The sequence below is a fragment of the Colias eurytheme genome, chromosome 11, assembly GCF_061535395.1.
Source record: "Colias eurytheme isolate Ceu_HAF_F1 chromosome 11, ilColEury1 Martin Lab GWU primary, whole genome shotgun sequence".
Classification (NCBI taxonomy): Eukaryota; Metazoa; Arthropoda; class Insecta; order Lepidoptera; family Pieridae; genus Colias; species Colias eurytheme.
Genome location: NC_142990.1, coordinates 5297548 through 5310184, shown reverse-complemented (window position 1 = coordinate 5310184; position 12637 = coordinate 5297548). Strand labels below are relative to the sequence as shown.

Here is a 12637-nt window from a genome sequence, read left to right as displayed (position 1 = left end):
GGAATGTACTCTAAATACTTTAGTTTGATAGATAATAAAATATTCCATTATTTTTTAAAACACAGAAAACTGCATTAAACGTTTAAAGGTTCCTGAAAATTTATTTGCCACATTACGGGAATCGAACCGACTAAAATCTGTTTAAATTGAACCCTGTACTTTTATTTAGAAAACTTATTGATGTATTAAAAATTTGGAGAGAAGACATTTTATAAAGAAAGTAAGTGAAAACCTTGATCAAATTACAAGTGCAAGAGAGTAAAGCCGCTGTTTGAAAGCCAGCGTTGTAATATAATTAGTAATTACTAATTGCGAAAATTATATACCTATCGTTATAAGGTATAAATTATAAACGTTAGAAAGTAATCCAGGCATTTTAGAAGAACAAAGATTCAAGCTCTGCTTTTCGTATCTGATAGCGGATCGAATGATGTATACCGTCGAGGTGTACGTGCAGAATGCAATTATATAACCAAAACACGCGATGAACCGTAAATATTGCGACATGTGAGAATAAAATCCATGCAAGTTTCTGTGGTTTTATGTTTTCGTATTACACACTAACTGCAGTGCTCTACACTCGATACCAAACAAATTGGTTGGGATACAACAAGCCTTTGGTGACTTTCCAAACTGGTGAATTAGATAACATCAAATAACCTATCATTTAAAGTAGAAATCGCATTTGATGTAAGCAATGCGATTTTAAAATGCAAAATTAAATAACGAATTTAACATGGGATAATTTATTAGACTTCACTCTAATTTATTAGATATGCAAATATTCAAAATTAGTTACAAGTGTGCAAAATGAATTTAGAATTTACGACGCGATTTTACTGTGACGCGGTTTTGTGTCATAAATGCATCCATAATTACGCTACTCCGTGTCGCGACTGGGCCGTGCCCCGTCCGGGGTGCGATAAAACTTTATTGTATACTTTTTACCGTGCCGGGGACGGGCCGTGCCGGAGTCGGGAAACAAATGAAACTTCATACAAAAGCATTTAATAATGTTTGATCGAGCCCCGGACCAGGCACGGCCCGGTCGCGACATGGAGTAAATCGTATAATGCGTAAATCAGCCTAACATCCTTAATATATAATATAATATACCTATAATTTATTCTAAGTAGGTATATACATATAAACTCCGCTAGCGCCACTGCACGTATTGTGGTTGATAAAAGCTTGCGAAAAACCGCGAAAAGCTTGAGTGTCACAGGTTTCGAAATACATATTTATGTCTGTTGCATCGTATTATGAATTATACAACAATTATGTTTTGATATCGATAACACGATAGTGTTATCGAGATGAATTCAGCAGGTATTTATTTCATTATCTTATCGTAGCTCGTAAGTAGCTTGGGTAGTAGGTCCCTGTACATTTTACCTTCTTGCATAGAGACGTACCCACTTTAATCTCTCTCTCAAAATTAAAATAGATCTTTGTAGTAGTGTTTAGTGGTACCTAGGTATAGATTTAATTTATTATTAAACAAAATGCGTTTCGCACACTTAGGAAAATAAGTGGAATTTGTTATTTTTTATATAAATAGATAAATAAGTAGCCGTATAAAAATATTGATAGTCTCTATCTCCAGCTTTAAAAAAACGGTTAAGTGTGAGTTCCTATATATTGAAGTACCTACATGACATTTAATCTATTGAGCAATTTACGGTAATCGTGCATGTAGCTTAGTAACCCATTAATATCAAATTAAGCACTCTTCCACATGTGATGTCATTCTTACATGTGCTTACATCACATTATTATGTCTCTAGATAATACTTAAGATAATGAGATTTATGGTGGCGTGCTGTGCAATACCGCATTTAGCGTGTTAGTTCCGCTGATTTATTTGAGCATTACTAAGTAATATACTGTTTAGAAATTGTATATATGTAGTAATATAAGTTTAAACATATCATAAATTATTCTTTATCTTGGTGTACCTTTAGGCTCGGCACAGACGGGCCATCGACCATAGCCAATGGTTTCTAGCGACAGCCACTTGACACATTTTTTTATATACAGGTTGTAATCGTTAAGTGTAGCGATTAGGTACTTCATAATTATTACAAATATGTATAAATGATAACGAAAGGACTTAACCTAATGAGTAAAATTTTAGAAAATTTGAAAATTGGGCTTAACATTATATCAGAGAAAACTTTTATAACTTAAAAGGTGCAAAATAAAATACTATAAATATTAAGAATCATTTATTATAAATTATCCAAGTGTTATCATATTATCAGTTGTTTCTGCATACAGTTGGTGGTTTCCTTTGACAGTTGAAGGTACGACATGGTGGGGGCCGATAATGCAATATTGCATCGCACAGTTTGTGTCAATCGTTGCTCCTGTGTATACAACGCAGTCCTGAAGTACGCTCCTAAAAATAATACCAATAATTAATAAATATTCCAGGACAATTTTCACACATGGCACAATCTGATTTAGGTTTATGTACATAATTTTTATTTAGATCATTAAAATCGACATCTGTGGCCAAGGTACGGGGGAATCTCGCCTAATTAAACTTTTTTATGAAAAAAAAAAATATATTTATATTAAGCTCTGCACAGTCTTTGTTGATTTTTTATGATACAAACTAAAACTAAAACTTACCCTTCTTTAATAGTTACATTATTCATTAATATACAGTTAGTTAATCTAACTTTATTCTCTATTGTACAATTAGATCCAATGAAGGTACATTTAATTGATGTTTTTTCACTGATGAAACTTTTTTCACCGACAGTACTTGTTTCATCAATTTGCTTGGTCTTTACATCACTATTTGGATGTATTCTGTCAGTAAGCGGAGAACCAGTTATTTCTTCCCATCTTGATAGTATCTGTAATTATAAAAATATTAAGTTTACATACTTATATTAGTTGTACTGCATGAGTATTAGAAATTAATTACAATACTGTTGTTGTATAACCTAACTATTGTTTTTTTTTTATGCCATTGTATTTATTATATAAATATTGTCATACTAAGCTATTATTTTAAGTGAAAAAACAGTGGAATTACCTTGCTATTTGAGAGATAAAAAGCTGATAAAGTATTGACTCGCATCCCAAAAGTGCTCTTGTCAGGAATATGAGCATAACATTTTATCGTGTCATTGTAATAAACACCTTTGCTACCGAGTTTATGATCATTGTAAGCTGACATCTGCCTTATTTTATTTTCATAACCATAGTCCAGAGCATAATCAAATATATCTTTGTTTAATTCTACATGTTTTTCTGATGTCCCCTTTTTTTCTAGAGGATTCTTAGGCTTTGATAATTGTTTCTTCACAATGTGTGGTATCAGTTCCCCTTTCAATGATGTAAACTTATCCATATCAACAAGGTAGTTAATTACCCATTTCTTCATAACATACACATGAGCATCCAATAATCTACTGAACATGCTTACAGAGCTAAACTTCTTTAGAAGTAATCTAGGAATGGAAACATTCTCTTCAAAATCACTTGCACTTGCTAAAAAGCATAATCTTTCTGTTTCTTTGTCTATACAGACAAGGTCTCTGTCTGGTTTTGCTTTTGTTTTAATTCCTGGCAATTCAATCCATTCTTCTGGTCCATTATTGAAGAATAATGATGCAAGTACACTGTCATGTTTCCTGTAAAGGTTCAAGACATCATTTAGATTGACATTAGTTATTAAATCACCAGAAATAACAACCAAGTCTGTGGTCACTCTGCTGCTGATGTGTTTCAATGAGTTAGCAGTACCCCAATCTTCATCGGCAGGTATCACTATGAGTTCATATTTGATTTTCAAAGGGCATTTTTCTAAAGCACTTAAAATACTGGACTTATCTTCATCAAGTACCAATACCATAGTTTCTGAAAAATATAATTATAATTTAAAACATTTAATTCTTTTATACAATTTGAAAAAGGGCTTGAGACCCAATATTAATGAGATAATTATTCATAATCTACTTTTATAACTGTTGATGCTGAATTCATATCTGTTTTGTATTTGAATATAGTTACGTTAGTCATAAAATAAATTAACATAAGAAACGCTATGTTGATTTAGTTGGTACAATTTAAGTAAGTTTATGATATTCTAAATGAATTGTCCTTACCTATAATTGGTAGATACATCCTTACCATTTATATACTTCTAGATTTAAGCTTGCAATGATTTATATTTATTTACTGTTGGTTTGGCGTAATAAATAAATAAATAAAATAAATAAATAAATAAATGATTCGCTTAATCACATTCCATACAATAATATACATTAATTTTACACATGATGTTAAAATCCTCATGTATGGTGAAATTATTCATAATTCTAGTTTAATACACTCATCACTAGTTTAGGTTTTTATAAAAAGGTTCATGTTTTATTTATTTGTTAATCCAATGAAAAGAACAATAATCAACTGATACCAATAGGCAATAACTAATAAGAAAACAAAATATCATACCTTGAAATCCAACTCTTTCAAGTAAATTCAATGAATACCATAGTAATGGATAAGGGCCGATAGGAAGGAGGCATTTTGAAACCGTCCCACCAACATCAGGCATGCGAGAACCTCTTCCTGCTGCTAAAACAACAGCTTGAAACTCCAGAATCTTATGCATTTCTAACCTCAAATTACGTGTTTTTTCCGTAGATATTTCTTTGTAAACTGAACCAGTTTCAGTTTATATTCTTTACCTATATTTTATAACGAACCATAAATAAACTAAAATAGTAATATTAGATAATCAAAATTGTTATTATTTTTTGTTAAAAGTAGACACTTGAAAGTTCGAAATGGTGACGATATTGTCAATGTCAATTGTCAGTTGTCACTTGTCAAACTTCAAATATAAATTTTTTCTTGTTTGTGCCTTGTGGCAACCACAGGGCAACGAAAAAATTGCAATTTACAGTTTACAAAACACATCGATCATAATAATTCATTCACTATAACGTGCTATAACTCTAATCCAAGGTTTTACGGTTTTGAATGCTACAGGCACTCCACTATTATTATTATTACATTCCCACTCCAAACATGTCATCGAACTTTTGATTGTTGGGCATACCGATCTTTCATCGTTTCTAGCAAGTTTCGAGCAGTGGTGATGTGGTAATATGCAAATAATTGAAAAAATCAGTTTATTTCTCATTGAGCTATTATTTCTTTATTTCTTATACCTACGCTTATCTTGTCTCGAGCCCCCGTCTTTTAATTACTGAGCCACAACTGCTGTAACGTGAAAATCTGCTAATACACAAGTTTTATTAGGTTTATTGTTCATGAAATAATACAGATTTTTCAGTTTCATATAAATTTTATTCTATAAAATGAATAATTATCACTATGAGTATAATAATAAAATCATGTATCTCAAAGAAATAAAATGCAAATTTTGAAATAAAAATATTATATAGGTAATTGTTAAAGAATAATTTAGTCTAAATCGTCGGTTGGTGGTGGTGGAGTCACGTCCTCAGTGATATCGGGTTCGAAAGCTTGCATAAAATCCCACGGTACCATGTCAGAAGTCTCGGTTGGTGCTATTAAAAATAAATTTAGTACCTAGTATTAGTATGTACTTATTTATTGTTGCCATGATTCGTGATTATTGCATTCGAATCATAATAGAATGTTTTATTGGAATTTAATTCAGTCTACCTGTCTATATTACATAATTTTCGTTATGTAGTTCAAAAGGTAAATACGTAAAAATAAATATATCACCTTGATCAGCCTCAGATGGTTGAGGGATTGTAACATAAGGTTGATTGCAAGGAACACAAGGTTTTCGTATTTTATTATTTTCGTCAATAATATAAACCTGTAATAAAAGCTTTTTACAAGATGTGCCTTAATTTTTGTAATAAAATCTAAAGTAGGTAAGTATGTCACAAGCGAATACGAAAAGAATAGATATTAAGAAGATTTTTAATTACTTTGCCGTCCGATCCTACGCCTGTAGCAAGGTCTCGAGGCATCGAAGTCACAATCATACCCCCTGGGGCGCGACCTAGTGTGTTAGGGACAGCTGTGTGCGATCCACCGCAATATCGCGTGCATATTTGTGCCCTATAATTAAATGGCATATATTATAATTGCCTGCAAACCAATTTATATTTAAATTATTATAGTTACCTTTCGTCTATTGGGTGTTGAATTGGTTGTCCAGGGTAGCAAACCTTAATGTCTTCTTTATTCTTATTGGAGTCACCCTCAGCACCGATAGTAGGAGGCCGTTTGGAGGTTTTGGGGAAGGCAGGCAGCGCTGGAATTAATCCAGGCTCCTCTATCTCCATGTTAGCAGGCGTATTACATGATAAGCACGCAGTGTTGCGAAATAGCCTTTTAGCTACGGCCGCTGCTCTAGGCTCGCCCACAATTTCCATCATTGTATGTAATCTACTATTGAGTTTATCAAGATTGTTATTTACATCATCACGTAAACACATAACTTGAACTAAATCGGCCTTTTCATTGAGTTCACGAAGTAAATCATCTATTGCTTTCTAAAAATTGAGTAGCAACATGCGGATTGGATAATTTATCGTAATATCAGTATTTTTTTTAAGTAAGGAAAAATAATTTACTTACTTGCCAGATTATTTCTTGGTTATTGAATTTATCGTATGCTGCTCCAATACGTTTTTCAAAATCTCCACGTACAGCGTTAAATTGTTGCAGGGTTACTAGTCCATTTAGTGCTCCAAGACCTGCTTTGTCGCGGAGAGCATCAGCTACTTCCTCTCGATCAGATTTTGTTTCACGGAGTATTTCAATTTGTTTTAGCAATGCCTTTAAACAATATTTTAATAACATCGTTAATCGTGTTTTGTTAAGAATTTTATTTAATGAGTCTCTAAAAAATAAAGTTCTTTACTTGTAAATCTAGTGACAAGCAATCTTGATATTCTTTCAATTCTTTTTGTCTCGTGTTTGTATTATCGAAATCAACTTGCAAGTCAGTAAAGTGCGCATTTAGTTCAGCAACAGCTATGAAAATGTCAAAATTGATTAATTGTTTTCAAGAATTCCATAATCAATTCCATTTCTCCCATAAGGAATAAATTGTCTCCCTACCAACTGTATCACCGCCAGTATTAGCCATAGCCTCAGCCATATTTTCTAATCCTGATTCTAAGTCGTGCTGCATTTGTGTCAATTGTTCTTGATAGTTGGTCATCTGTGTGTAATTTATTGTATTAATATATATGCTTATTTTTTTAAGTTCTTTAAAATAAGAAATAAAACCGAAATAAATTGATTTCCGATAGTACACGTTCATAATAAATAACGAGAAAATAAAACCTGTGACGATAAATTCGTATCCATTATATTTATTTGCTCTACATATTCTGATACAAGAGCATCTAAGTTATCCATACGGTCACCCAAATTTAATGCCGTTTCCAATTTAGCTTCTGAAATAAAACATATTACAATATAAAGTTTCAATACACCACCAAAATAGACGACGTGTTACCATTGTTATATGAATAAAGTATGTTCTATAAATAATGCATACAATTTTCAACAATTATAAAAGTATACATCTAATAAATTTAGATGTAATGCAATTTAAACCAAGATTTATTAATCAAAGTATATATTTTTTATGAGTTATTAATAGTACCGAGTCTGTTCGATGTTTTTAATGCATTTTCAGCAGTAGCCGAGGTTTTATTTGTGATATTATTTACTGCTTTCATCATTCCATCATACATTTCTTTCATAGCTTGCCTGTGAAAGATAGAAGCTAAGTAAAATCACCAAAAATAAATGTACATACAGATTGAAATACTTTTACTATTCTTACTCAAGATCCATAGGTTTTATTAAATTTGTAGGTTTTTGTATGGATGGTTTTAATTCAATTTCTATAGTTTGTTCTTCGGCCGGTTCTACACTTCGTTCTGTTGCTTCTTCTACTCTCGCATCAAGAGATGTTTCTAATCCAAATGTTGAGGTAGTTGATTTTGACATTTGTATTGATGATACTTTATCTCTAGATTTTACATCCGATGTCTTTGTGATTGTCCGATGTTTTTGTGATTGCGACTGATGTTCTTGTGATTCTGTATTGTTAGCTTCAAATACTACTTTCGTTTCTGGCGTTTCAGCAGTACCCTAGTATTAGAACCAAATAATTAAAAGGACCCTAGTCAATATCAAATAGGTAAATATAACTCATACTGAACCTGTTGTTTTGTTTCGAAATTTATATTTATTCCTTTTTTCATTGCCATTTCTGTAACTAGTTCCATCATTAAGTCCAAAGCTTTTTCTGCAGCTTCTAAACGTGCAGATAATTGCAGAGCAGCCATAGCATTGGTCAATGAGGCACCACGGCGAAGTTCTTGCATAAGTTGCGGATTTTCAGGAAACGTGGCTTTGCCAATAGCGCCAAACTTGTTCTGTATTTCTCGCACTGCTATTGCTAAACTTTCAAACTGTTCCTGGGTCACAATGGAAACCTGAGGCGTGTGACTTTTTTTTCTTTCTATAATAATTTGAATAGTATCAGGAAATATTATTTGACGGTTGACTGCCATTAGTTAGTTAGAACTTATGGCATACCTTTAGTTGTTTTTGTAGCGTCAGAAGGAACACGTTCAACTGAAATTTTATTAAGTGTTAATATGTTTGCCATCAAGATTGCAAACAAAGTTTTATTGGAAAAAATTCTTACCAATTAGTAACTTCTCGTATTGCGTCTCTGTAAAATGTATAAAAAATAAATATGTATAGGTTAAAATGTTAATTTATATATCTACATTAAAAAAAATATACCCATAGTATCAAGTGAAGCCATTGGTGTGGGTGACCTTGCCGCTTCTTCTTTTGAATTTGCTCTCTAAAAGAAAATGTTACTTCACTTAAGTTTTTAAATAAAAGAGTAACTATTTATATGAAATACTTACCGGCCATCTATACTTTAAAAATAAATAAAATAAAAAGAAAACGTAGCACCGCTGACGTATTGCTGTAAAAAAAATAAACAATTCAAACAAATGTTTATTATTTCAATTGCACCTGGTGAATAGTTCGAATTTCTCTTTCTCTCTGTTCTTCGATGATCTGTAGCATGTTGTGGAACTCCTGTGAGAAGAACTATGTAGACTAATTCAATAAAAATTCGGAGACAGCACGTTATAATTTTTTAATTAATAAACAATACAAGCTAAAACATGTACCTTTTTCTTTCTTTCATCGCTTGTAGGTTTATCTGAGGTAGATTTACTTTTTGAAGAAGAAGATTTATCAGTTGAAGACATTTCTGTAGATGTCTTTAAGGAAGAAGACATTTCCGTGCTTGATTTTTCAGTCGAAGTTTTTGTTGGTTCTGTAGTAGTTTTGCTGGAAGATGATTTCTCAGTGGATGTCTTTGTTTGATCTGATGTCGTTTTACTAGAACTCGATAAAAGAGTTGAAGTTTTTGTGAAATCCGAGGTTGTTTTACTCGAGGAAGATTTTTCAGTTGACGTTTTGGTAAAATCCGATGTTGTTTTGCTGGTAGATGATTCGGTTGGCTCTGTAGTCGTTTTGGTGGAAGATGATAGATCAGTTGTAGTTTTAGTTGTTTCAGTTTTACTAGAAGTAGATTTACTGGCGGAAGATTTAGTTGGATCAGATATAGTTTTGCTCGAAGATGTCAAGTCTATAGTTGTTTTTACTGTCTCTGGCTTAGATTTAGCTTGTCCTGGCATCGGCTTTGCCAAAGATTTTTCCTGACTAGGAGCTGGCGCCTTTATAATTTTTTTCTTTTTAGGCATGCTTGCCTTTATTTTGACTTCACTAATGGATAAGCCAGAGCTAGATGGATACACACTTGGTTGTATTGTTAATTGTACTCGTCTTTCCAATACTCTAAGTTGTCTCGCAAGTATGTACAATACTGTTTGTATAAGTTTAAAGTTTACAACATTAACCTGCAATAAAGCATTTAAAGTGACCTTATAGTTACAATTTATAACATAGTAGTATACGATATCAGAATAAATATATAGACAGATACGTTTAAAAAGTAGACCAGAAAAAGCATAAATTAACAAAAATAATAAAGCATTTTTATAATGTTTGTTAAGTTGTTATTTAAACTTACATCAGATTCCCCAAAAGCAGTATCGATCATCTCTCGGATGCTCATAATACTAGAGTTCGACATATTGGTCTTGATATTTCTAAAGAATTCTATCTTTTCACAGTCTCAACCTTATATTATAGGAATAATATTTTATGTTGTGTAGCTAAACATAAAATCATACACTTTTCACATTTATTCAAGATGGTCTTGTTATATGACACATGGTTGTCAAAACTTTCAATGAAAAATAAAGTGAAAAAAATGAAGTTCGATAGAGTTCGATATTTTTCTATGTGGACTTATTCTAACAAACTGTGGTCTCGTTATCACAAATTAGCAATCTTATATTTAATAACTTATGTATGATTTTGTCTATACTCCTACAGAAATTAATCTTTTTAGGTCGGTACCTAACATGTAAAAGACACAGATGGACAAAATCTCTCGACAAAGAAGGAATCATCGAAATCGGTCCAGCCGTTCAGGCGTGATGCCATGACCGAGATAAGTAGGGATTCATTTGTATACTTAGAGATTATAAGAACAAGATAGCTATCGAGAAGTTGTTTAGGAAGAGATAGAAATGTTAACATAATATTATAGTGTTAATAGTGTCAGTTTCAGGTTATCATTAATCTTTTCATAGTGCGTATTATGTAATGTACTATATAGGTAAGCGAATTGTAAGCGAAATAAACGAATGAGTGAAACAATTATACGAAACTTAGTTTTTATTGTTTTATGTTAAAATATTTACAGTATTCTAAAACCGATTCAAAAAGGTGTCATAATAAACATTTACAATATTATGGTATAAAAGTATAACGCAGATTTATCAATATCATCTTGTTGTAACTTCAATAACATTAAATTGTCTACTTATGTAAATCAAACTAAAAGTTACAATATTTTATTTATACAGCAGGAAAGACAGTTTTATGTTTAAAATTCACTAACTATTTAAATATGAATCTACTTATCTATTTATAAAGTGAGCTAATTCCTATATTTATTAGGCACGATTCCGACAGTCATAGGAGCGCGATTTGGCGCAAGCGGGTGCTTCAATGGGCGACGGTGAGGTGATAATATCCGCAGCCTCGGTACCCGCGCTTTGACTAGAGATTGTCTGCATAGCAGAATGTGTCGGCTTAGACAGCTCCATGCGATGTGTTTTCTTATTTTCTTGGTTATGTTTCTCGACAATTTTGTTAAACGAATGCCTGTCTTGATTTCTACTATTGAAAGTATCACGAGCCAACACTGCTAATGGTGGAACAGGCGGCATGTATGCGTGGGGTTCATAGTTATCGTCGACATAATCTTCTGGATTCCATGCCATCGTAGTTGTTGTCGTTGGAGTTTCAGTAGAATATAATTTTGTCGTTGTCGCTCGTGACGTTACTGGGGATAATGTAGCCTTTATTTTGGTTTCTAACGTTCCAAGTGAAGATATAGTAGCGGTGGCAGGTACTGTAAATATTTGTCTATTTCGATTAGATCTTGTTTTTCGTCTTGCTTGGAGTTTTGGTACGTCCAGAAAGAATGGATCAAATATAAGATCGGATTCTTTGTAGTCATCATAATTTATCGCAACAATTGGTTTTACTGCACTAACTACATTACCCACAGTATAGTTCAATCGCTTTCCAGTGCTGTCACTAACTGATGCACTGGCTGTCACAATAACTCGAGGAGGACTCTTGGGTTTTACTGGCGGCCTTTCTGTTTCAACTATAGGCGCTACAGATCGAGCCGACAAGGATGACTGTTCTTCAGGGCTAGAGTCCTCACTTCGCTTTCGATCATAATAGAATGGATTAAAAGGTAATGGTTGTTGTGAAGGTAACGGTGAAGGATAAGGTTGTGGTCTATTTTGTAAAGAGATTTCATGTCGTTCTGGGGCTTGTAGCGATTGTCCTGGTCGCAGCAATTGATCCCGTGGATCTATTGTAGTTGCTCTAAAGGGTGCTGGTTGTGGGCGTTGCACAAATGGAACTGGCCGTGGTGCGGTAGGGCGGGGTGCAGTTCTGGATGATTCGTATTGAAAGTGGTCAAACTGCTGTGGTGGAGCATGCGTTATATAAACACCATCAGCTGGTCGAAAACTTTGTCTTTGGAACGATATGGCTTCAGATCCTGGACCACGGTGGCGGTATATAAACTCTTGTGGTGATAATAATGATGGATCTAATGTTGACGAAGGAATTAAGGATGGTGAGATAGTAGAATAGGATGGAGAAGAAATCGAAGAAAGCGTAGGAGAAGGAGAAGAAGAAATTATGTGGGATATAGGAGGACGAATAGTTGATGGTGATAAAGTACTAGGAGGATGTTTGGTTGTTGAAGATACGGTTGTTATCGATTGATGGGTAGTTGTTGTCGTAACAGATTGAGGATAATCATCTTCATATTCACCATCTACTCCTTCCTCCTCATCTTCGTACTCTGAAAATACAAAGAGAAATTATTTTAAAAACGGACTAAAATAATTGGCAATAATAAATAAATTCTAAATATATTAGTGATATCGCCTAA

At 33.0% G+C, this 12637-nt stretch overlaps 3 protein-coding genes across 4 annotated transcripts in view; all 3 read right to left on the bottom strand.

The window, feature by feature from the left end:
- Positions 1-2215: 2215 nt before the first annotated feature.
- Positions 2216-4819, bottom strand: eIF2Bgamma (eukaryotic translation initiation factor 2B subunit gamma). The gene is made up of 4 exons (XM_090106926.1): positions 4474-4819; positions 3050-3876; positions 2638-2867; positions 2216-2401 (listed from the first exon to the last, which is right to left on the bottom strand). Exons 1-4 carry the CDS (start codon positions 4631-4633, stop codon positions 2239-2241), a joined length of 1380 nt encoding a protein of 459 aa, XP_089963052.1. The 5' UTR covers positions 4634-4819; the 3' UTR covers positions 2216-2238.
- Positions 4820-5003: 184 nt separating this feature from the next.
- On the bottom strand, positions 5004-10720 carry LOC149904553 (uncharacterized). Its single transcript, XM_090106923.1, has 16 exons — positions 10118-10720; positions 9210-9944; positions 8806-8869; positions 8705-8731; positions 8593-8631; positions 8214-8515; positions 7832-8142; positions 7649-7755; positions 7324-7436; positions 7096-7198; positions 6896-7008; positions 6610-6810; positions 6154-6524; positions 5955-6087; positions 5743-5839; positions 5004-5558 (listed from the first exon to the last, which is right to left on the bottom strand). Exons 1-16 carry the CDS (start codon positions 10178-10180, stop codon positions 5452-5454), a joined length of 2886 nt encoding a protein of 961 aa, XP_089963049.1. The 5' UTR covers positions 10181-10720; the 3' UTR covers positions 5004-5451.
- An 84-nt stretch (positions 10721-10804) lies between these two features.
- Positions 10805-12637, bottom strand: part of LOC149904552 (uncharacterized) — a 36221-nt gene continuing 34388 nt past the window's right edge. For both annotated transcript variants that reach the window (XM_090106925.1, XM_090106924.1), the window contains exon 7: positions 10805-12547. In XM_090106925.1, coding sequence (XP_089963051.1) covers positions 11112-12547 — 1436 coding nt within the window. In that variant the 3' untranslated portion in view covers positions 10805-11111. The remainder of the gene's footprint in view (positions 12548-12637) is intronic.